Genomic DNA, 26270 nt, shown 5'->3' on the forward strand with positions numbered 1-26270 from the left:
CAACACACAGTGACCGATGACTCCAGTGCCTGAAAACGTTTATTTGATCCACACAAATCTGAAGTTGATGGAAACTGTGGACATGATATTGATCTAAAAATATAAGTTCAAGTAATTAAATCAATCTGACCTACATACTGTAGGCCTAAGTGACAGATGGTTAAATATTAAAGGGGCACTCCCCCAAGTTCAATGGTTTATCCTTATGTGACAATAACCCTGATGATGTCACACTGATGTCATCAAAGCTATCTAAAGTAAGTCTCAAAATTGGGGCAGTACAGCCTGTGTCACAAGCGGGGGACAACAAGTAGTATAGTGTCTAATAAACAGGGTGTGTCATGGGAAGTTCAGGGTCCAGATATCTCTACAGTTTCAGTTTTTAGAGTTTTATTTTAAAAATCTGTCTTTCTGATGTGGAAATGCACTAACAATTTGCTGTATTAAACATTTTTACTGTGAAACTCTTCCACTTTTGAAGTAAGAATTCTCAATTTCTTAAAACACATACCAGTAAAAGAATGCAGCCCTTTTAAGACCCTTTATCAATATATTAAGTAGCATGCTGATTTAAAGAAAAAATGAATTGAGAAGAACTTGTCAAGGCATTCATCCAGCGCCTCCCTGACATATACATTACAATCCCAAGATACCAACCAACTTCTACACACATGAAGAGGGTATACTAGAAAGATTACTCAAAGTCACAGAGCCTCATCTTGGCAGACTCCATCATCTCTGGGCGGACACAGATGTAAACAGACATCATTAGCATGACTAGAGAACCACTGACACCAGTACAGATTTCTAAAACACTATCAGTCATGTTGACATTATATTTCGAAAGAGGATGGGCTGCAGAGCTGCAAGAAAGAATTATTTACATTATCAATTTATCTGAACTACTATAACAAAGGCAGCAAATCATCTCTATAAAAAAGTAAATGTTTTACTTGGGAAATGACCAAAACGATTATTCGGTTATCAAAACTGTTGAAAATGATTTGTTATTCAACTAATAGACTGATCGATTAATCCTTTCAGCTCTCCCTTTTACTACTGTGTGAAAAAAACTCTGGCGAGATTGAATCCAAAAAGTACAAACACTCACTGCCTTTAAGCTAAAAGTAATCAGTTTTCCTTCTCACAGTAAACAAAGCAAATTGCTTATCAGATTTCAACAACGAGCAATTTCTCCACCTAGAGGACTTGATGAAATGAAGAAACTGTCTTCATCTGTTGTTTCTGATGCCATCTCTCTTTGACACAACTGAGAGGAAACCTGAAAACAAACTAAAGCCAGCTGAACAAAAGTACAGTGCTATTGATTTTGAATCAACTCCACAACTGTCCAGTAGTAGTAGTCATTTATATTACTTTTACCAATCTATTGACCTGCTGCTGCTGCTCAAACTCTAGAGACACAAAGTGTTTGGATTCTCCTGGGAAATACACAGAAAAAGAAAGAAAGAAAAAAAGAAAGAAAAATCCATTACTGCTCATCCAGACAGGGGTATATCCACTTGGACTAGAAAAACATAGGCTTAAAATGTCAGCATCTTCCATTGTCTGTCGCACATCAATCAGTCCCTCTCCTCTCGCTAAATTTGTTTATTCAATCTTGCAAAATGAAATGTCTCGTCCCTTTTGGAATCAGACACGATTTGTAATACTGACGGAATCAATCATTTACTTCCTGGAAAGAATACTGCTCGAACAAAGTCAGAATCCTTTCTCTTTTAATGAAAACACTAGTCACTTTCTATTCTTCCCATCAATACATCACATACCACAAGAGCTCTGGCCAATGTAATTTACTCATAACCAAAGTCTCTGGGTTGCCCTTTTATGCATTTTAACAGCTCTACAATCTGGAGAAATCATCAAGGACTAGTAGTGGGTTCCCATGAAACAATTTCAATACATTTCCACCCTGCACTGCGACTAACTGACTGAGATGCCATGTGGAGTTGCTGCTCCTTCCTATGTTTTAATCACATTTCTGGACTGAATTATAAAGATAAAAGCAGGTGAGCTAATACAACAGCTTTTGTGATTTGCCCGTTTTCTCTCTGTTTCTTTCTGCATTCAAGACACGCTGCACAGTATGTGTAGCTGGCAGCCTGCACTCAATGACCCCAAAGTCACAGCTGCTCTCACCCATCCCTGCTCTGCTCTCCTCTATTCCGTACCAACAGAAAAACCCAGCAGCCGCCTCAGAGACAGTCACACACATCACACATCATGTTTAGCTGTATATGTTAGCCCATTCAAGCACACATGCATTGGAAATAGTGTTGGTCATGTCTGAGCTCCAAGGTCAAGCGATGCTAATTGGGTGATGTGGTTCTCATTCACAAATCAAATATCCAGTTTGTTTTAGAATTCATTTTTAATAACTTACAATTCTGTTTTCTGTGTAAAGATCGGAGAGTCATTTGTAACTGTATCAATATTTTGTGTTTCCCATGCATGACATCACACATGGTAACATGTAGGGTTAGGATTAAAAGGACAGCTGGGCCAAGGTAAGACTGAGGGAAGACTGAGGGAAGAAAAACCTAATTAATTTTATTATAATAGAGATTTTATAATGATAGAAACGCTGGTTCCGTATGGGTGAAGTATTCCTTTAAGCTCAGACGGACACTATAGTTTCCTTTCATGTTTCAGTTCACTCTGAGGCAAATAGTGAAGAATCATGCACGCTGCATCATCTCTAAAGACAAATCATCAGAATATATTTCTCCATTCAAACAGAAAATGTCTAATATTCAGTAGGACTTGCGGTTGAGTTTTGTGATATCTGTCCCTTTAAATTCTCCTATATTTGTTTTGTTGTAACAGATACCTCAACATAGCTGGCAGGCATTGTCAAAATACAATATTCAGTATTGAAATGATATCTCCTGCCAAGCATGATTCCTCCAAGTGATATTGGAAGAGAGATTAAAAAGCCAGTCTCAGGTAAAGGAACGACTATGGCAAATGCTTTCTTTCTGGCAGCCTTATAACTAGGCTACTGTTTATTGATATGTCTCTCTAAGCTCGTAGTGGAGTAGTGAAGAAGAACAAATCACTCAGTGTGGACGATGCTCGTTCTGTGTGGCATGTCACGCCCGGGGGGGGGGGGGGATGGGAGGAAAACTGTGTTGACAAACCTAAATTCTCACGTTTAATTCACCTCCCCTCGACCCCTTTAGACCGTAAAGGATGGTTCGGTGCCTTCTGAGGGTTATCTCTTTAAATAAAGGGGGGGAAAGCACAACACACATGTGATGAACTGGCTCCCCTCATCCAGACGCCCGCCTCTCCCCGCACCTCGAAGACGCGCCAACACATCCTCATCTGGCTGCGCACAAACACACACACACACACACAGCCAGCGTATTCACCGCCCATTCGGGCCATACCAACCCTGTTTGACAATTGTTTTTATCCGTAAACATGCAGATGTTTGCCATCGTGGCCTTGTAGAATGACGCTCATCGCACTGTCCGACACTGCTGTGCCGTACTGTGCAGAGCCGAGCTGTGTGTATTTGCCTAATAACACCGTGCGTGCTCCGGCATCACCAGTCAGCTGATGGAGGCTTGTTTTTTAGTGAAATATTTATAAGGTCTTGTCACGACTGAACCTAAAAACGGGCTGTGGGTTGCACTGCGCGACACTCCTGCCATATCTTTTACATCTCTTTTGTGTTTGGGCCCAAACACAGGCCTTGTTTTCGCCCGTCACCTGCTCTGAGGCTTCAAGGTTGAACAATTTGGCTCGTGAACACACAGCGGCTCACTGTCAACCTCGCATTCCTTGAAAAAAATCCACGCGTAAAAACGCCATCAGGCATCGAGGTCTCCTCCGCAATACAGCATCCCATATTCCGCTGCTAATTAGGCAGACGGTGCATTTGGACTATGACAGCTGGCTCTATAGTCTAGGTGATGTAAGCGACTGATGCGGTGATGTATGGAGCAGAACATAATATAAATGAAGGTGTAATACTTACCTTAGTGGCATGGGCAGCCTATGGCTGGCGCAGAGGCAGACTATGCCGATATCCAGTTGCCGAGGCTCGTAAAAATCAGACAACAACAACACCACGCCGGTTGTTGATGACACAGCTGTATTGGTAGACAGGAGGGAAGGGGAAAAATTGCTTTCCCAGATGTGTCAATTGACGTACTAATGAAAAATCAGGTATTCAGACGCATGTCACCGGAATGACGCCTTTTCTTGACGTGAACGGTCTTCCATTTCTATGATAAACAGCGCACTGTGGGCTACTACCGAGGTTCCATGACGCCTGGCCAGTGAGAGATCTGATTGAAAACCATGCAGGCAATTCAATGCGACGTTACAAAATGTTCCTCTGCGAACACTCAGGGTAAAATGCCATTCTTGTGTGTGTCTCGAAAAAAATGCTCCAGAGCGACCTCGGCCAAAGAAACATGCTCTCAGTTCAGACATGAACAGAAAAAAAAACACGTCAAAACACAAATGCGCAGGAATCGGCGCGCGCTGTGGTGGTTCAAGCGATGGGCATGCATCCACCGAGTATTTGCATCCATATTAATATTCATACTACAGTACTTCCTGAGAGCAGACCGGTGGTTGATTTTAGAAAGAGGAGAAAACAAATTCTGCTTCTGCTATCTTTTTATTTATTTATTTTTGCTCACGAGGAGATTTTTGATTATTTATTTTTCAATTTTAATAAACCTAAACTAGGCTATATAGCCTATTTATTTATCAAAAATGCCAGGATATGCACAAACAACAACAGTCACATATGAATGGGAATATTGTAGGACCGTGATGTAACAGGGGATAAAACAAGCTCGCCATAAACCCATGAGTAGCATTTCTCAGACTTAAAAGTAGGCTAAGCTGTCACGGGAATAACACTGAATGACATTTTGTGTGGACTACATCTAAATGACCAATCTTTTCAAATAAAGCCAAAGGGAATGAATACAATGGTGTAGCCTAATTTGTCTTTCAAAGAAAAAAACATAGTCTTAATCATCTATTTTCTTTCCTTTCTTTTATTAGGGGTGTGGGTTGTAGGTATAATAAGCCTACTGAAGTAAACAAATTGGTAGGTTATTTTTAATTTTTTCGGGGGGAGAAAGGGTGCGTTGTCACATGACCAACTCACCAACACATGGCCAGTGTGAAGCTGGACACGCCCCCTGAAGTCCGCGGAGGGAGATCGAGTATGGTGAGGAGGACAGCTGCGAGATCCAACAGCCAGGTAAGATATTAAGGAGTGTTCGCTCTTGAGAAACACAAGTACGGGCTTCTAATCAAAGCGGCTGTATCATGGGGATCTTTGGACTGTCACTGCCACAAGTAGCCTAGAGCTGCGTAGTAACGTGCTGGGGTCAAAGTAGGATATGCCTGTGAGCGGGTTCATCCAGCTGTAAATATTTCCCTGATTCTACTTTCTCCAGATAGCCTTCTGGTCAAACTTAGCTCAGGCCCAGTCTGACCTGCAACGCAATCTGTAGTTCGGTCCCCAAATATGTCCATCCTGGTCAGAGCATTCACTAAGAAATGAGTAGGCAAACAAATAAAAACCATACTTGCTAATGGAGGGTTTATCCAGTGACGGATTCAGGCTGCCTGAGGGCCGGGGGCAAGGGGAGGGGGGGCACCAGAGAGCTGTTATTCGTGATGCATTCATGTCCACTTTTGCTGAGCGAACAAACTGCATTTTGGATTGACATCTGACTCATCCTGCAGTCCGTTTTTTTTTTTGCACAAAAAAAATTGTATGGCCTTTTTTTCAAAGCAGATATGACTCATCAAAGCAGAAAAAGCAAAGGTGTATATAATAACATTAACAAAGGCGCCACTTCATTAAGTGTCTTGCTAAGCCATGCCAGTGAGAATTCACAATTACAAAAGTGCCATGCTGTTGCTGCCGTTTTCTTTATTCTGTTTTTACATTTGATTGGCCTTGCAACTTATAATAAAAATAAATAAATAAATAAAACACTGAAATAAATGCATTGGCCTTGCATTGGGTCAGGATGCAGCATTCCTGCACTTCCAGAATGGCTTGCATTGCGAAACAACGGGACGTGTTTAGTTGCCCTAATTGTGGCTTAACACAGGGAAATCACGTAGAATTGATCCAAATCGATCAGTGCGCAGGAACAACAGAGAGAAGCTTGGGCTCACATTCTGTTCTGAGGAAAAAGTGTGTGTGTGTGTGTGTGTGTGTGTGTGTGTGTGTGTGTGTGTGTGTGTGTGTGTGTGTGTGTGTGTGTGTGTGTGTGTGTGTGTGTGTGTGTGTGTGTGTGTGTGTGTGTGTGTGTGTGTGTGTGTGTGTGTGTGTGTGTGTGTGTGTGTGTGTGTGTGTGTGTGTGTGTGCGTGCAGGGCCGGATCTAGGCATAGGCATTCTAGGCACGTGCCTAGGGCCCATTTCCACTAGGGGGCCCAGTGAGAAGGATTTAAAAAAAAAAAAAAAAAAAAATGTTTTTTTTTTTTTTTTTTTTTTTTTTATATTAACATCATATTATGCAAATGTAAGTTATCATACAAAAAAAGGAATACAATGTTTTGGTCTGGATAGTTAATAGCCTAATAATTGAATCAGTTCATCCGAGGTTAACTTATCACTCGGTATTGAGTTTATTTTAAAACATTGGAAATGGGGCTGCCCTCAGTTTCCCATGCACTGTGTACAGTCTATAGCCTATTTCAGCCTCATCTGTGGAAAAAAAGATAGCTGGTCAACGGAGTTCTTCTGCTTCGTTCCTCTCACTGCATTTAAATGCATTCATTATAATACAGAGAAATATGTCACGTAAAAGAAAAAGAGCTCCGAGCCCATCCCAGAGGACACTGAATTATATTTTTTCTATATTAATATTTTTATGGAAAATCCACGTCTTTCTTCAATAGCTTTTAATTCTACTTCATTCGAGCCAGTATCTCCAAATTATTTGTTCACAAAAAAATTCTCAGATTTAGCCTCTTAATTTTCCTCTCAAAGTGCACCAGATTCATGCATTTCACTTTAAAAAGGTAAAAAAATCTCCCGGGGGGGCATACCCCCGGACCCCCCTAGGAGAGTCAGGATCTCGGCTGGCTACTATTTTCACTAAACTGGACATTGGAGGCACTAGCAATGAACTGGGTGTGTGAATGACATTTAACAATAGTCAATAATTTGGCCACGATAACATTAGAGAGGGGGCCCTAATCAAATTCGGGTTAGGGCCCCATGAAGGCTTGGGCCGGCTCTGCTCCCCGGTTATTATTTTAGCCGTCAAACCAGAGTGTTTCTGTGCGGCGGCTCACACCGGCGATGTCTCAGTGTGAATTTCGCCGTTGCCCACCACAGAGTTCCACGCCAGGTTTCACCAGGTGAATCGCTGCTTCGCTCGCGCAAGGCTTTTGTGTTTAGATCAGGCTTGCACAAGTGTTTTAACTTTATGCTGAATAAAGCATTGCACTGCACTGTTTTTCATCCAGTTTGAAAAAATTGCTCCCACACTGGACTCTGCACGCACCTTACAGAAGTGCTCCTGCAGTGCGCTCACGAACAGACGTGAAGTCGCATACACGGTTACGTTTCTCTTTACTCCCGTTTAAAAACGCGCAACTCTTAAACAAATGAATTAGCATAATACTCTTGTGGCAGTTCAAATGTATGTAGTTTTTTCACTAAATCGTGAAGTATCCGTTTGGAGGGGGCCCGAAAAAATTCGGTATGCCTAGTGTAATCTTTCCTCTTAATCCGGGCCTGTGTGCGTGTGCGTGTGTGTCCCTTTAGGAGAAGCATATTTTTCAGCTCCTGAGGAGATAAATAGGGAAGTCTACATTTTGGATTTTTACAGTTCAAACCTTCAGCATCAGAGGGGCAAAAGTGTAATAATACAAACAGAACAGATTGACACGTTAAAATGGTTGACCACTAGAGTGAGTGAATTCAAGAGACACATAACACAGATAGGATATTGTTGCATGTCCTCCTGACGCAAATAAACAAAATATCCAACTATAAAGCTTTGCCGAGTTTATCTCTCAGATTGCTGGCTTGTGTGTCAAAGTTTTTGGGGGTGTGGATTTGTTATCAGCTGCTTTACATGATCAGGCCAAAGTGCATCCCACACGCAGTTCTTTTTTCTCAACTGTTGAATCAGCCGTCCATTCAAACTTACCTTGGGATAAACTATTAGTAAGGTAAAGTATTATGCTTTCCTTTTTTAACCGTAATCATCGTTTTATGTTTGTCAAATGTGTTGTTGTTCTACAAGCTTGGCTGATAAGTTTTGTCCCTGGGCAAATTAAAAGCTTGCTGAATGCCTTGTGAGTGTTTTAAGCCCAACTCTTACCTAAAGGTAGATCACAAGCTAATGTGCTGATTACTGATGCTCTACCATAACATGAAGTGAATTATTTCAGATAAAGCGACTTTTGTCTTTTCTACAGGCCTTGCATGTATAACTAAGAGACCCATGACCTTAAAGGGATAGTTCAGTTTTTTTGAAGTGGGGTTGAATGAGGTAGCCTACTTTTGCATAGATAGTCTTGATACCTTTTGGGGATGGCTGTCAGCACAGTCGCTTTGAGGAGTTTGGGGGAGACGTCACTGTAGCGGAAGTCAGCATTGTACTGCTGCAAAGGGGGCCAGACGAAAAAAGTTTTTTCATCATATACCTAAATAATTAATATCCATTACAGTTTGCGGACTGCAACGCTGCACTGCAACAGGACGGTTGGGCGTAGTAATATATGGCCGAAAACATCCTAAATTCAGCGTATAAATTGAATGGATATTTAGTTTTTAGGTATGCATTTATATACATGGCCCCCTCTGCAACAATACAATGCTGACTTCTGCTAAAGCAACGTCTCCCCTAATTTTTTTAAATCAATGCGCTGAGGGCCACCTCCATAAGGTAACAGACTAACTATGCATGAGTACCTCATACAACCCCACTTCAAAAATACTGAACTATCCCTTTAATCATAGCATAATTTAACATGTTATCGATTCATGTGAATTGATGGTATGGCCTCCATTTTGCAGGAATGGCTCAAGAAAAAACTCAGTGGAAGGAGTTTTTAGAGACAGTAAGTTGTCTGCAAATGGTACTTACCTTTCTCTTCGTAGGTAAGATCCCACTACACACACAGCTTGTCAAATAATAATGTTTGCCATGGTCACATTTATTTCACCCTGTTCACTCACAAGCCTTTTACTGCACTGTATTTAAATTCACCTGAGCTAACGTTAGACATCTCTTGTACCTCTAATGTATGGACCAACACGGCTCAACACACATCCACCTTCAGGAGTGTCTTGTCTCATCTTGATGGTGTATCTTATGTTTACCTGGCTGTGGCCGCTCTCTACTCTGTACTTCATATGGCTGGTGATGGACTGGCACACCCCAGAAAGAGGTAACGGAAATGACATCATTCAAGTATCCATAGATATAAAATAGAAGAACCTTTTGAATTAGCTGTGTCTCAAATCCAAACTATACCTTTTACAAGCAGATTTCTAATGTGTTTGGTATTTTCTGCAGGAGGGACAACATAAAGCATTCACAAGAAACTCTAAATGTACACTAAATGATTTGTTTCTGTTTGTTGATGCACTCTTTTCCCATGATGCATTCCACAAGGAAATTAAAGAGCTGGAGAACATTGAAACTAATTGCAGATGATGATAAAACTGCTTTGTGTGTAAACACACAGAAACACAAGAAATGCATATAATTATTTCAGTCATACAACTTAAGTATCGCTGTAATTAGATACATAGCACATGCCAATCTTTACGCTGTACACAAATGAATCAACATACTGAACCATTTTATACTAACAGGAAAATGTTATACTAACATTTTATTTCAACAGGAAATGATAAAAGGACTAAAACGGTAACAGCCCACATTTTTCCAATTGTTTTCCGAGCTATTTCCTCCATCAACAGCACATCGGTGTACATACTGACTGTCATGAGCATATTATTATATTGTGACTTTTCCAATGTGAAAATCAACATACTTAAAGCCTCCTCAGAATAACTTGTCATATTAAATGGGTTCACACTCAAGCGTCTATTAGATTTCTAATGTCTCCGACAGGGGGCAGGAGGAGCATGTGGATGAGGAAGTGGAGGACGTGGGACCACGCCAGCGAATTCTATCCTATCAAAGTAAGTTCCACTTTGAGTGTTGTAACAACTGCGCCAGATTATCTTTTATCATGTGTGGTTGCGACAGTGATTCAATGTGGCTGGCCTGTAGCGAGTTGTACACACATCCTGAAAAGAAGATGTAAACTATCTCATGTTAACACTCGTACACACACACACAGGTAGATAGCAAGGAGCAAAGTGTAGTGCAGTTCACCCAGAGCAACTCCTATATCCTTTCCAAAATAACTTCTAAAAATCTTTTCAAACTTTATGAAAACTGAAATTTCATTTTTGGAAATAAGTGCAAACGCCCGTATTAAAAAGGTGGAGTCAGCCATTCTGGAGAATGCTTGTCAAAATACCAGTTTACAGAGTCTAGGCTGCGCACACACACAGTACAGACAGGTAGCGGATTGTGAGGGGATATTCACTGATTTTGACAAGTATTCTCTAGAATTGCAGACTCCACCTTTAATTTAGTTCCATGTCAGTTCTCGTTGTGAAACGCCTGCATGAACCAGTGTTTCAAAACAATATGTAGCAATAGTGGGTTTTGTTAATGGCAGAATTAGACTGTGATCGACGATTTGATCCTATTGTATTAATTGTTTCTGCTCAGATGGTGAAGACGGCCGAGCTGAGTCCCAGCAAGAACTACATCTTCGGTTGTCATCCGCATGGTATCATGAGTGCTGGAGCCTTTTCCTGCTTCAGCACAGAGAGCTTGGGCTTCACTGAGGTGTTCCCTGGGCTGCGACCCACCCTGGCAGTGCTGGCAGGACTCTTCAGGTTACCACTCTTTAGGGAGTACATAATGGGCTTAGGTATTTATAATATGTTCCACTATTTACATCAACCGTATCTTAACACTATGAGCTTTGTGTGTGCTGGAAATATTTGAAGGAGGAAGTGTAGGTTTAGTTTGCTACTTAGGAAAGGGAAAATAAATATTAGAAAATGTTGATTTAGGATTACAGCACAAATCTGAATGAAGACAGCTGTTCTACGACTGTACCCTGCCATATTCAGTTCTTCCTAATTTTTTTTAGCCTTTAAAACTGAACAGCCTCTAACGACAGTTGAACTTAATGATTGATAATGTATTTGTCTGATCAGGTCTTGTTCCAGTCAGCAAGCCAAGCCTTGTCCATCTCCTTTCAAAAAGTGGCAAGGGAAATGCAGTGGTGATTGTTATCGGGGGCGCTGCTGAGTCTCTGGCCTCCTCTCCTGGACTCAACACGGTGATCGTGAAGGGGAGGAAGGGATTTGTCAGGATGGCCCTTGAGTTTGGGTGAGAACCATCTACAAAAATGTGGTTATCAGCGAGTATCATTGCATTTGAGTGTGCAGCGGCCCTCTACTGGACATATCATTTATTCTCTGGTGATCTTTCCACAGGGCTGATCTGGTGCCAGTTTACTCATTCGGGGAGAATGAGCTCTTTCAACAGTTGATTTTGCCGGATGGCAGTCTGGGTCGAAGGTTACAGGACCTGTTCAAAAAGGTTATGGGTTTCTCCCCGTGTTTATTTCTTGGTGAGCGCATGGCATTCATTCCCTACAGGTCTCCAGTCACCACGGTCGGTGAGTATTTCATCATTCTGTGGATTACAGCTAACTTGCTATACTGAGCTTCGATTATTCTAACACTTTTGCTTCTTCCAGTGGGAAGTCCAATCTCTGTGCCAAAGCACGTCCACCCTACCGATGAGGAGGTGGACCACTACCACAGACTCTACATGGAGGCCCTATCCAAGTTATTCCACCAAAACAAAGTCAGCTGTGGACTTTCTGAAAGTCACAAGCTTCAGATCCTTTAGACATTTCACATGAACTGTGTATCTGTTTTCCGTCACCGCTTTGAACGGGGCTTAACGTGAGGTAGAATTATGAAGTTAAGCAAAATATTGATCCTGTGGGTTTCTCTGTTCAAACTCTAAATTCTGATTGCATTTGAAAGTATTAAAGATGAGTCTATGTCTACACAAAGCCGTGAAAACATTTGGGATGTCTGTATGCAATATCCGTCAAGGTTTTCTGAAAAAAGTATGTATTACCATTGCTATTAATGTGATTACACAGAATGTGAAAATGTCTGATGAACATGCTTCTAATAATAAATTATTGCTTTTGCCAAGATATGTTTGCTTAATGTGTATTTTCATGAATGGTGTAAATATGATCGCAGCAGGAATGAGAGTGCTGGAGTTTGTACCTGTGTATCAGTGTGACCAGGACCAAATTTACATTTCAAACTTTTGTAAACAAAGCATTTGTAGATGGTTGTATTGTTTATTTTTTATTCAAAGGAATACAATATTTCTTGCACTTCTGCTGCAAGGCTTCTGCAGTTTTCTAGCTAGGAGCCTTGTCAATGCCAACAGACAAGCACAAATACAATTCAACAGTTCACCCACTAGAGGGTGATCATTCTTCACATCTGTAATACTTTACCAGAGGGTTGGGGCTGGAATAGGCCACAGAGAAAACACCTTTTTGAAAATAAAAACGTTTGTGTTTTCTATCAATTACTAAATATAGGCCAAACATTATCGGCGCCTCTAAATGAACACTGTGTGCAATGCTAACCTTGATGAATTTCTTCCTCATTTAAAGCCTAACTTGCTGATAATTTGGTTGGTCTGATCTGCATTCAGTTAACACAGTTTGATATTATTTGAGAAATCATTAACATGTTATATAGTTAGATAACACCTTTATTAATGATCCAGTGTACAAGCTAGTTGCACAATAATAACAAAAAAAATATTCTGATTACAACAAAAGGGCAAAAAAAATAAAAAATAAACTGGTGAAGAGAGAGGAGACCTAAAGGACCATGTGAACCTTCTAAAAGAAGTCCATATCATCTGGTGCATCCAGGTCACGATATTCAATGATGTTGCGTGGGTCACCTCGTGACATTCTGAAAAGGAGGAGGGTGCAAGAAGAAAAACAAAGACCCAGGAAACCAGAATGAAAAATTATCATAATAAAGAAAAGGTTTGAAATTCTTCCAATTCCAGAAAATAAGAGGCAGCTCATGTGCAAAATAAGGATAAGACGTACAGTGGTGGTCTCACCTAATGTTGCGCGGCTTCCCCAGGTAGCCACCCTGTCCGCGGAAGTTGTCATAGTTGCCTCTGCCTCCTCCTCCTCCCCCGCCACCTCCTCCGTATTGGTTGGGGGGGTAAGGAGCTGGAGCTGATGAAAAGAAGGATTCAAAAATCAACACAAACGTAGTGTACTGACTGACAAACACATCTTTCACGAAAATAAATAAAATTAAGTAGGAAAAAAGTTATCACCATAGCCCATCAATGGTGGACGAGGCTGTCCAAAGCCCATTGGACCCTGAGGACCTTGAGGAGGAAATGGCATGTTGGGAGAAAGTAAACCTGCAGGAAAAAGAAAAAGAAAAGTTCATTGTGGACAATCTATGATTCCATTATTTAAGGCCAGATGAACTACAGCTAGCCAATTATTTTTTTCAATTATTAGTCTTTGTTATAGGACTAAAATCCTCAAATGTGTGTATCTCAGTTGATTAGACAACAGCAGTGTGGTGTGGAGCTTTACCTGGGCCCGGAAGAACAGGAAGCTTGATCTCGGGCAGCGACGGTCTCTTAGCGTCCATCAGGAAATTGTTAAAGAACGCCACTTCCTTCTTCACTTCTTCAATTTTGTCCCCGTGTTTGTTCAGGATGTGCTTTTGTACAAACTCTGGGCCCTTGAAATGAATTTGAAGTGCAAAAAGCTTTTAGATTCACGGAAGAATCGAGCAATAAAACTGAACGACAACGCGTTAACAGGTTATGTAAAGGCCGTCTAATAGTTTTGCAGCACAACAATGAAACCATCAAAACGCATCAAACTTTTGAAGAGCTTGAGTCAAAGACCCATCACATCATTATAAATCTTGCTTTTTATTTTATTTCTATTTTATTAACAGTGCTCACCTTAAATTTCTTGCCACTTAATGGGCAGAGCCATTTGTCCTTCCCCAGCTCTTGAGTGTTTGCAGACACAAACTTCTCCACTTCCTCCTCAGGATTCTTGCGGCCCATCTTCCCAGCCTCTTCCTCAGACAGGATTTCTTTTAAGCTAAATAAAGGACTAAGCTTCTCCTCTACCATCTTCTGCCATTGTGTCACTGTTTAAAAGTCACAAGAAAAATGGGACAGGAGAGAGAGGTTATAAGAATGATTTAAAGCCATATAGCACTTAATATAGGGCTATATATAGTGTATCATTATACAAATTAAAATAAATTCCAGATACTACACTTCAATAGTTAAAATATACATTCAAAATGTATGTTGTGTATTATGTCAACTGGCAAATAGAACCATGATTAAAGATTCATTCAATTCCAGCACACACATCTTAACAGGAACAAACTTGATTTTTTAAACTTGAAGTTTCTTTCTTTCTTCCCAGTGCACTCAAAACAAGCCAAGCACACTGACCTTCTCCATGTGTGATGCGGTTCGGAGGGATGGGTCCACGGACGTGGATCATGCCACAGCGATTGGGCATTTCATCCTCACTGGGATATTCACAGGTGTTATAGTAGTCAATCGAATGCACAATACGCAGATACAAGACTAGACGATCCAAAACCTGGACCAAGGGAAAAGGCAAAAGAAACGTCACAAAAACTGAATTAGACAGTTTTAGCCAGCTATCTGAATGACGGGCATAGTACAATCAAGGATCAAAGTAACAAAATCAAAATGTTCTTTTATATGATGGCAGAGCAAAATAAATGCCTTGTTTTGATAGGTAATTAACTCCATGTTTTATTTTTATTTTTTAAGTAAAAAAAATTAAATAAACATATACATAAAATGAAGATACAACACAAAAAATACACAGACAAAAAGAAAATTCAACTTCAAAAGTCAAACCTTGGCTAGTTTTTCATCCCTCTCCACAGTGGTCTCAGTAGGGTTTCCCTCCTTGACGCTGTCCTCAGTCTCCATGCCGCTGCCGGAGCCCAGGAGCTCCTCCTCCTCAGCGCTCACCTCCTCTATCAGGTAATCTGTGATGTTCTTCAAGATGGGGTTCTGATCTGGCAACTTTTCAAATCACAAACCACAGATAACTAAGTGTATCATTCAGTTACAGCAAGATGTTTTTGAGGTAACAGGCTGTTCAACTTGTAGACACTCATACAAATAGTTAGCAGATCAGCACTGTACCTCTGTGCCCTGCGCCTCTTCCTGGAATTTGACGCTCCACAGTTCTCCTTTCTCGTCCAGGGCATGAATGAGCTTGGCAGCCAGCTTGATGTCATTGCGGAGCACCTGCTTGTGCTGAGTGATGCCGTTAACATTACGCACCCGCCGGGCCAGGTCCCTGTTCACCCCAGGAGCCAGTTCACAGTCTCGCAGCTGTGAAGGGTAGAGAGTTTCAACTATTAAGGGGATTGCAGAGCTGCAAAGGACTATCCAAGGCTCCCCTGACGATGTCCAACATGTTGAGATGAGTTTAGGCATATGAGCTTTCCTGCAGCTCTAATTCGCTGACAGAAATAGTAAATTATTTCATCATGATGAATGAAAAGGAAGGGAAACAGTGAGGCAGCCTACAATAGTGTTGGGACATGAATATAAAATGAGAACAGTAAGCCATCCACATGTTCCACTTTATACAAAGTAATTCAGCAACACAACACAGGAACCAACTCAGCACATAAATAATGAAACAGATTCCATATTGCAAGTGATCTTTCGGCTACATTATGTTTACACAAAACACGCTATGACACATTCTGTGCTATGCAATAGGATCAAGTGAATAAAGGAGTGCGAGTATCAGAGGCTGGCGCACTTACTCGAATATTCTGAAGGTTCCAGCAAACCTCTTTGATGTTGACGCTGCGGTCAAAAGTCACCCAGCAACGTCTGAAAAACCTATAACAGCACAGGGTTCATTCAAAGATTATTGTGCAGGCTGTGGACAAGCTCAAACATCTTTTTCAGAGTAAGAAATGAAAAGGATGCAAGTTTTTTTTATACAAACCTGCGCTCTGGGTGGGGGTCAGACAAGCAGACTCGCAGAAAGCCAGGGTATCGACGGCAAAGCTGGGAGAGAAAAACAGAATCTGACACAACATTTCAAACGTAGTCGCAAATTATACACATCTTCAATGGTCTTCATCTCCCAGGCTGTAGACGGTGCCACCTGTGCTCAACTCACAGCAATAATCTCAGCCTTGGAAATGGTGGGAGCGATGCTCCTCATGAACAAGGAGCAGGTCCTGTGGAGGGGCCGCGGTCGGGGAGAGTCGTCTTTGGGCTTCTTTTCTTCTTTCTTGTCCTCTTCAGCATTGTCCTTGGATTTCTCTTCACCATACGATGGGAGAGAACAACTCTTTAAGTTAGGACAAACAGGAACCTAGAAGCTGTATAGATTTTCTGATTCTTTAAAAAAAAATGTTTCTCTACTTACAGAGATCTGTCTTATTTTCTTCATTTAGTGATCATTATTGTAAGTGCAGCTAAGTTATTCAGTACCGGAGTCCAATCCAAGTTTCCACAAGGGGTCAATAAAGCACAATTGAATTGAATTGAATAAAACACTTCAATTTGATTCCTTACCTTCACCCTCCTCTTCCTCCTCATCCTTGTCTTCCACCTCTTCCTTGGCCACAGGTTTATCAGAGCAGATGGAGTTTGAGTCTGAATCAGAGTCAGAGTCGCTGTCTGAGGCGGTGCCTTCATCGTCACTGTCTCCACTGCGCTTCCTCTTTCTTCTCGGCTGATGAATAAAACATGGGAACAATGAGGGGCTATTTGTTTCATTTCTGTCTGCTGTTGGCAAATCAGTTCTATAATGGAGGCAGCATTTACCTTCTTGGGTTCGGGCATTTCTTCTTTGGCAGCGTCTTTCTTTGCCTCCTCCTTCACCTCCTCCCCTTCTGTTGCAGCAGTTTTTTCGGTGCTGGCCGAGTCGCCGCTCCCTTCCTGTGGCACAGTTTTTGGTCATCAACAGCTCACAGAACATTTTTACTGCACGAACACAGACAGAAACAGAATGACGCATTACCTTGTCATTTTTGTCTTTCTCTGCTGAAGGTTTGCGATCACTGTCCGAGTTTTTCATGTCTTCTCTCTTGGGAGGTTCGGGGACGCCTGCTTGAGACGCCAACTTCTCCCTTTCCTCCTCCTCTTCAGACGGCATGTCCAAGATGCGAAGGTCATGATCCGTCCCTCCCTCCATCTTTATGACAGCTATGGGCGAGCGAGAGAGTATATGGTTAAACCGTATACAACTGATAATGGTCTCTTCTTTTGGTAATATCAAGTTCTTCATTATGCATTATTATTAGGTCTGTTCCCTTTCCTGCCTCACTGCCGCTTCAGTCATGGAGAAGAACAACAACAATACGCTCCTGAATTAGGGGTGTGTCAAAAAATCGATATCGCTAAGTATCGCGATATCAGTATCGATTTTTATAACTAAAAATAGTTTTTTTTAATTATTTATTACTTTTTTTTTGCTTTTCAAGGCTTTATTGACAGTGCAGAGAGACATATAATGGGGCAGAAAGGGAATGCAATGCAGAGAACAATCACGGGTCAGATTCAAACCCATGTCTGCCGTCAGGCCTGAGCCTGAGGATACTGACTATTGAAGTTAGGATATATAAGAATACTTAAGATTCACTGTGTCAGAAAAAATCACTGATGTGTTTTCATTTTCAGTGTGTCCTGTACAGTTAGTACAAGAGTGAATTGGATTTGTTATTTTGATGTTATGGCAGCTGCAGCAGTGTTTGATCATTTGCCAAAACCAAAAAAAGGAAGAAACATAGTAGGAAGTTGTGAATGAAATAGGTTTGACTTCATATGTCTGTGCAATTATCAATATATTGTGCTGTTATGTTTGACAAGGCAACTTGTTTATGGAATATTGCAATATATCGTAATATATTAAGATACGCAATATATCGTGATATATCGTATCGTGACCAGTGTATCGTGATACGTATTGTATCGTGAAGTCCTTGACGATACCCAGCCCTATCCTGAATGGCTACTTTTAAATTTGAAAAAAACTCCGGTCAGAGCGCTTTTGACGCACACAGACCACAGAGTGCGAATTTGAGAAACGCTCCCTGTTGACACAGTCCCTCAGTCGAAAAGTCAAACGTAAAAGGCACGTCGTGTAAAACGGAATTAAAATATCACTGAAGTACTTCGAGTTTGAGCTAGCACATACAACCTAAGCATACAATTGCAGTCTAGAGTGTAATCCTTACAACAACAACATGTATTAAACATAATAAATTATTTCAATTTGTCTCCTCCATCAAAACCACACTGTTTCTGTAGCATTTATTTTCTGTTTTAGGCAAGAAATAATTTTCAAGTGGACATATTGTCACATTGCACTGCTTTTGATTTGAAATAAATCTAAAAGTCAACGTCATAAAGTAATTTTATTTGCATTACTTTGATTCCCCATTCGGATACACCATTAAGATTTTCTAAGAATTGAACCTAAGACATAGAATCTTAAACAAGCAATTAATCACGATTAACCACGAAAATTCTGAGATTAATCACGGTAAAAAAAAAAAAAGAGTTCATCTTTTGACAGCCTTGATTATTATATCTAAAACAATAAACAGACCTGCAAACTCATAGGAGGTGAAAAAGGTGACAAACACCCGTCCCTTCTAGGGGGGTCGGGTGTTTTTCGCTGTCCAAACGATTGGCTATTGTTAAATATCATTCACACAACCAGAGTTCTCCACTATTGCCTCCAATGTCCAGCTGGGTGAAAATAATAGCCAGCTGAGATCCTGACCCTCCTAGGGGGGTCCGGGGGTATGCCCCCCCGGGAGATTTTTTTTAAACTTTTTAAAGTGAAATGCATGAATCTGGTGCACTTTGAGAGGGAAATTAAGAGGCTAAATCTGAGGAATTTTGTGTGAACAAATAATTTGGAGACACTGGGTCGGATGAATTAGAAGCTTCTTGGATTTTCCATTAAAATGTTCATTTAAAATAAAATATTATGCAGGGTCCTCTGGGTTGGGCTTGGTGCTCTTTTTCTTTTATGGGACTTATTTCTCTGTAATATAGCCTAATGAATACATTTAAATGCAGAGAGAGGAATGAAGCAGAAGAACTCTGTTGTCCAGCTATCTTTTTTTCCACAGACGAGGCTGAAATAGGTTATACAGTGCATGGGCATCTGAGCCCCATTTCCAAATGTTTTTAAATATACTCAATACACACTGGACGTGAACGTGACTTGATCAGTTAAACTTGGATTACCTCCCAGATGAACTGATTAAATTATTGGGCTATTAACTAGGCTATCTAGATCAAAACATTGTATTCATTTTTTTGTATGATATAATAATATGATGTTAATATCAAACACACAAACTAAAAAATAAAAATAAAAATAAATTGGGGGTCGGCTCTGATTGTGAGCGCACTGCAGACACTTCATTTCTGCAATGTGCGCTCATTAAACTGTCAGCTTCACTTAAGAGTCCTGTGTGGGTCAACAGCGCAGTGCAAACTATGCAGCATAAAGTTATAACATTCGTCTACGACCGTGATGTTAAATCACCTTCACACAAAGTCTCCGCCCCAGCAAAGCAGCGAGTCGATCGCTGTGACGGTGAAAATCACCGGGACCCGGGAGACCCAGTGAGCGAGTGAGACGCCGCTCAGAAAAAACTCTGTGGTTTGATGGATGAAATCAGTCGGGGATATCCTGCCCGTTAACTTTGTCTACGGGAACGGCTTCCGCGATCTTTTTCTATGTCTCGAGTCTAACAGAGAGCCATGTCGGCAAACTGACAGCGCGACTAAATAAAGGGATTGTACAGTGAGCTGCGTCCCTCCGTATAGTTTCTGTTTCAGTAGGCTGTTACATTAACCTCTGAAGCATTGACAGTGTTTAATCAAAGCCTCTATTTTTTTATTATCAAAAGGGCTTTGATTGAGACTTTTAGCCAATTCTAAAGTCTGAACACACAGCGGCAGCAGTGATGCTTTACTGTGCCCGATCTTTTAACGCTGATTGGACAATACTCATGACGTCTACCAAAGATGTTTTATTGCCAAGATAACGATATTCCCTTGTCTCACACTACGGTAACTCGCCCACACAGTCCAGTCTGGGAAGCGCTGGCTGACTTCTCTGGCAGCTGCCGCTACCCCCCCCCCCCCCTCCCAAAAACAAAAACTCTTCGGATCTATACGATTCACGTGGGTCATATATTTTGATTCTAAACGGCGATTTTCGCCGAAAAGCGACGAGTTTGCAGGTATGAATAAAGGAAAGGCAATGCAGCCGATCCGATATAAAAGAATCTAACTTCACATACTGTATAACCAGAGGCCTCACCTGCATCCAGAACCTTGATGATGGCTGGGGTCTGTTCAATGTCCATGGAGACATTATCAAACCAGCTGTTCTCCATCAGGAACATGAAGACATTGAGCCGGTTGTGCAGGGCGCTCTGGGCCTCTGCCTTGAGCCGACTGGCCTCGTCTGGGTGATACTTGGACCTGAACCTGTGGCCAGAGTTGGGGTCCACAAAAGAGTGGGGAGGGAATGACGGGGGTTGGGATGAACGGGATGATAAAGTTAGAGAACAAATACATATTTTATATTTATGCTGTAAGCGTGATTTACAATTTTTAACCTCATTTTCAACAAATATAGTATAACAAACTCAGATGGACAAATAGAATTGAGTAAAGAAGATTGTGATTTCTCCTCTGGACATTGTGATTGTTATAGCAAATGATTGCACATTATTAGAAAGTTTGAGAAACTCACCAAAAAAACAAAAAATAAATTAAAAAAAACAACAACAGAGTTTATAAAATTAAGCATTCACATATTCAGAATTTCACATCAAAAATGTTGATTATTGAGTGGACTACAGTTACCTTTTGTTCTGCCAGTTTACTAACAAATAAATACAGAGAGGGGTCTCTTCTGTGAAAGTGCGCTCCACTTCACCCCAATGATGTGTCTGTATACACACAAATTCGGTTTTGGGATTCGATTTGATCCGAATATAAAAAGAAAATGGTGTAGAAAAAGCAGAAAACAAGAAAAAAAATCTCGGAAGCGCGGAAGACTATTTGACTGTCTATCTAAAATCCCTGGTACTGTGTGTCTAAGAGCAACTGCATTGTGCGCAGTGCATGCCCTTGCTGTCTAAAACCGATTGATGTTGCTGAGTTTCCACTTTTTCTCATCTTCGAAAAAAACGGGCCGTCAACGTAGTGGTGGGAATGAAGGGGGAAACAATTGGTTATGTCAAAACAGAACAATTTTGAATGATACCTGTAAAATAAGTCATAAAGATTAACAGGCATTAAACAAATCTGAATCTTTGAAAAGTAAAAAGAAAATTAACCCAAACAATGAGGATAATGTTTTGCCACAGCTACATGTGATTAAACAAAATCATTTCCTTCAGTGACATAATTGTGGATATGATTTAGAGACTTTTTGATGCTTTAAATGATTGACTGCCGAATACAATTAAGAAGGCATGGTTGTTACATTGCTATGGGTATGTTTTGGGTTTGACTTTGTCACAGTAGGTTTAATAACACCTATGTGACTTAAATAATAATATGTGCTGTAAGGTTAAATGTGGGTTGATTTTCTTTTTTATAAACTTTTTATCAAGTACCATAACTCATTAGTAAAAAAAACTCTGTGGGCCCAGTCCTACTACATGAGTGGAACAACCCTTGGGTTATCTGGCATGGAACTGTCAAGTGTTGAATTCATGAAGGTATTTATTAACTAGCCAAGTTTCTTCATGCAAAATTCTTGATTTATGAGCCATCATATAAATGACCACCTTAATGTCCCATACACCCACCAGGACCAGCCCAACAGATTAGTTTAACAAAAGCAATATTTCCCAAAATAAAATAGAAATAAAAACCAAAAAAAGAGGAAAAACAAAAATGTGGGGATGCCAATCACAACTTAAATGACTAATGTCTATGACTAACATTTATGTTTTGGTCTACTGTAATAAGGCAACTGAGATCGTACCACTCTTCATCTTTATGAGCCAAAAAGAAGTCCTGCATCTGCTGCCGCCGGAAGTCGACCTTGTATTCATTGTAGCGCTTGACCGCCTCTGTCTCTTCCACAGAATCATCCAAAGACAGCAGGAACTCCTTAAAGCTTTTCATTATGGGAGGAGGAGGACCCAAATCCATGTCGTGGAGGTTACCAAGCCTAAGCGAAGAGACGCATCATTTGTGGTGGAAAGTTCATTCTTACTGGCACATGTTCAATTTCTTCAGGTTACATTAACATTCAATACAGACATATCTAACAGTAGAATAATTTGAACGTTAATAATTTTTCCTGATAAAACAATTTACTTCCAAACTTATGTCCATTAAGCCCTGAGTCCATCTCTCACCTTGCTTGAATGGGGATACCATGATGTGGCTGCATGAGGTGCAGGTCAGGGTGACCCCAAGGCTGTGGAGGGCCGTAGCTGGGCCCTCCTCCTCCTCCACCACCAGCATATCCCAGATCATATCCCCCGCGGTAAGGGTCTCCACCACCATGGTCATCCCTGCCAAGGACATAGGAAAGAGTGTAAGCTATAGCAGAAAGAAACCAGCTGCTAAAGAGTATGCATTATGTGATGCTCCTGAACTCACCAGTCTCTTCTCATGCGTTTCTGCTGGGGACTCATGTCATGCCTGGGTGGGCTGAATCTCTCCCTTCGACCTCTGTCATAATCCCGGTACTCTCCGCGGCTACGCCGTTCCCTGCCCCTGTCCCACTCCCTGGAAAAATTAGGATTCAGGAAAGAAATGTTTAAATAAAACAAACATTATTTGCATAGAGTACAAGAGAGCCACCATTTTGTTGCATTTTGCAGGTTTTTCTGGAGATGATGTAGCTGCTAATCTAATGGGCTTTTAACTAAATCCTTTTTTTGGACAGATAGTGTCCCGAGCCTTCCCAGGTTTCTATGTCTCACCTGTCGTTCCAGTCATCTCTGCGTCTTTCTTCTCTCTCTCGTGAACGGTCATAGTCACTTCTCTCCCGTCTGAATTTGTCCCGTCTCCTGCGATCGTACTCATCATCGCTGTCTCCCATCTCCACCCGGAGAGAAACATACAGTTATAAAACAACGCAATGCGGTAGGATTGTAGACAGACGTCCGTGATTTTAGTCATATTGTAAAACCAGGCTTAACTTGCTGATGTTAATGGCATGTTGTTGATAGACGGAGGCTGTATATGTAGCCAATAATAACATGATAGAGAATACACGTGGGTAGCGTTTGGATCCAAACTCAAGTTTTAACTTGAAACAAGAAAGGTCTTGCTCCTGGATTTGATTATTCAAACTGTTATGGAGGAATGGGTATTGGTTTGTACTGGGGGAGTTACGATTGCTAACCAGATAAGCTAATATACCGGATACTGATATAACCGGTTAGTGTAGATTTTGAAATTGGCAGCTAGGTCTTTGTTTTACCAAGCAGTTACCAACAGTGTATATCCACACATTGCCATAGAACATGCATGGTTATATATATGTGGGTAAAGGCCAGGCTTCTCAAATCGAAACAAATGGGAGGCGTTGCTGTTCTGTGTGGTTTGGTTATTGTTAGCAAGTCTGCTATCTGGCTCGCTAACGTTAGCTAGTAGGCTAGCGAGCTACAAGTGAAACATTTAGGGTGTTTATGGAAAGACTATTTATTTTCTAAAACAGAGAAACCACTGCTCTCTTGTTTCTTTAACCATCATTGACATGACACCGTGCAAAATAGCTCTTTTGTACCTTAGAAAAGGATTTGGTGGAGGGTTTTTAGTTTTCTCCTTATTCCGTTCCTTTCTCTTCTTCTTGGTGTTTTTTTGCGGCGGAACAAAATGGTTCTTCTTCTTCTTTAAAACGGTTTCTGGCAGACCGTACACTAAATACTATAATGCTGCCCTCCACAGTTTGGATTTAGAATAGCTTTTTATATTCTATCATACAAACCAATATGAAATTGAACCACTTGTGTTGCAGAGCATGCTGATGTCTGTAATGTCTGACGGCGAGTCACACATGACAAACTCACGCTTAGTCGGGTTCAAGATGTTGAAGCTAAACAGCATTTAGAATTAATGTCAATTTTAGATTTATAAAAACCTGCAGCAATCGAAGTAAGAAGGATCATCATCCCACACATGGAAATTAAAAGAGAAAAAATATAATGTATGACAGAAAATAGTTAATAAATTGTCGCAATAAATAATTAGAAATCATAGTTTAGCCTACTCTTTCAGGCCAGAATCAATAGGCTATCTTTTTCAGCTTTAGAATATAGCCTAGGTTAAATTATAGGGGTTTAAATGTGGGCTATTCTAAAAGAATAAGAAAGATCCCTTCATAAAGCTATTTCGATTTCAAGCTATGGGGAAAAAATCTACAAAGTGTGTCCTAGATTCAACTGAAGACTAGATGAGGCTTCAGCTGTCTGAGTGGCTTGGTACTTTTTCAATATTTTAAGTATGAACACTAGCTCCCAAATGACTTAACGGCGGATGACTGATATTTTCGGAACAAGTGTAGTACAAAGTTGCAGTGAAACGGTTTGGTATTCAAACAACATTTTTAATAGATTCAACGGTGATGTTATTTTCTTTTATTTAACTTCCATTATCGGATAAACTGCTAAACATGTTCTAATTTGGATCTTTTCTTTGTCCTTCCTCTGAACCTCAACTGCTGCCTCATATAATCCAGGACGACTCGCGGCCACAATTGAGTGGCCTGCACTCCGTCTTCCATAAATAACGCTGATTCCATCTGTTGTGGGAGCTCCGTTGATTCAAAGGCAGAATCTTTGGAGCGTCCTCCGGGGCCATCACTGGAGATGAGGTGCAGCGGGTAAGAGCTTTCCAAAATACCCTATGAACATGGAAAACAATGAACATTTCCACTGGTGAGATACATTTTTAGGGATTTCACAGGGCGTTACTTGACAATTTTGGTGGAATGGTCTTCATCTTCATAATTGTACTACTTAAAAAGCAATGCACCTGTTTGTAAAGTGCCATAAAAAACAAAGGTTATTTCTTTGATAACATTGCATAGGTGTAACTAATGAACATAATCTAGTTATGGAACAAATGCATGTTATTCAATTGTTCTTAAACTGGGTAATATTGAGCAATATTGTGCAAAGGGTTATTTCAATTGTGAAAGTGCTTCAGTTTCATTGGATATTTTTTTTAAAAACGGTACAGTTTGCTTCATTTGAATAAGTTATTTGAATAATATTTTCACCGCTCCGCTATCCAATTTCTCCATTTTTGAATAAAACAAATTATTTTTAAGATGTTTCACAGTCTTCGCAACAAACATGAAAAACACTTAGGCTACTTGTTGTTATGGTGCATTTAATAAATTAATGTGATTGAAGTTTCACTGGTGAAAGTCAGGAAGCAACTGCAAAGTCTTAGAGATGTGTATGTGAAAAATCTAGACATTTGCAGCACTCACCTCCTTAGGCGCTTGTGGTGTTGTTTCACCGGAATCCAACAGCAAAAATAAAGACACGGTCAAGAAAAGCAAACAAGACGATCTCAGCAGAGAGGAGTACGACCACAGTGATCCAGACATCTTTTTCTTATGACTGCATTGGTCGCTACCAAGAGAAAAATTTTCAAATAATTCTAATGTTTTAAAACACGTCACAGCAGAAGCAAACTTGAGGTCCCTTATGCACAATAATCAGTCACAGGTTCCTTTGCTTCAGTGACTGATGAATATATGATCTTTCTGACAGTCCATGCCCGTGCATATCAGTACCATTATATTTATTTTCACAGCTTGCCATGACAAAAAAATTAAAGAAACCCCCATGTCATAATCTGGAAAATGGCTAAACTGCATGCAGCCACCGTCTATCAGGAGTTTGAAAAGGTTTATATTTCTCAGATATGAATTGTCTTTTCATCAAAGCTGCAGGTGGACGTGCTTAAAGGCACATGAAATGGTTTGTGGCTCATTCATAAGGATTAAAAGGAACCACATGAAGTCTGAATTAATCACCATTATACAAGAGCTACTC

General features: G+C 40.6%; 2 protein-coding genes across 4 annotated transcripts; one reads left to right on the forward strand and one right to left on the reverse strand.

Moving 5' to 3' along the window:
- Positions 1–5200: 5200 nt before the first annotated feature.
- Positions 5201–12267, forward strand: mogat3b (monoacylglycerol O-acyltransferase 3b). 2 transcript variants are annotated; one of them, XM_080041578.1, is made up of 8 exons: positions 5201–5254; positions 9048–9091; positions 9314–9421; positions 10114–10184; positions 10786–10990; positions 11283–11457; positions 11565–11749; positions 11831–12267. In XM_080041578.1, the coding sequence occupies exons 3-8, from the start codon at positions 9334–9336 to the stop codon at positions 11983–11985; spliced, it is 879 nt and encodes a 292-aa protein (XP_079897704.1). In that variant the 5' UTR covers positions 5201–5254; positions 9048–9091; positions 9314–9333; the 3' UTR covers positions 11986–12267. The 2 variants fall into 2 exon arrangements, with proteins under 2 accessions (XP_079897704.1, XP_079897703.1); XM_080041577.1 differs by having other exon boundaries at positions 5213–5254; positions 9048–9131.
- A 194-nt stretch (positions 12268–12461) lies between these two features.
- On the reverse strand, positions 12462–24098 carry srrt (serrate RNA effector molecule homolog (Arabidopsis)). Of its 2 annotated transcripts, none has more exons than XM_080040523.1 (20): positions 23990–24098; positions 23181–23299; positions 22855–22983; positions 22608–22766; positions 22229–22417; positions 20546–20715; positions 17219–17403; positions 17023–17136; positions 16771–16930; positions 16370–16515; positions 16193–16254; positions 16005–16083; positions 15370–15561; positions 15076–15246; positions 14635–14788; positions 14125–14318; positions 13745–13895; positions 13474–13563; positions 13249–13369; positions 12462–13091 (listed from the first exon to the last, which is right to left on the reverse strand). In XM_080040523.1, exons 2-20 carry the CDS (start codon positions 23297–23299, stop codon positions 13016–13018), a joined length of 2661 nt encoding a protein of 886 aa, XP_079896649.1. In that variant the 5' UTR covers positions 23990–24098; the 3' UTR covers positions 12462–13015. The 2 variants fall into 2 exon arrangements, with proteins under 2 accessions (XP_079896649.1, XP_079896650.1); XM_080040524.1 differs by having other exon boundaries at positions 13235–13369.
- Positions 24099–26270: the final 2172 nt, after the last annotated feature.

This window comes from Ammodytes marinus (genome assembly GCF_949987685.1).
Source record: "Ammodytes marinus genome assembly, chromosome: 14".
Classification (NCBI taxonomy): Eukaryota; Metazoa; Chordata; class Actinopteri; order Uranoscopiformes; family Ammodytidae; genus Ammodytes; species Ammodytes marinus.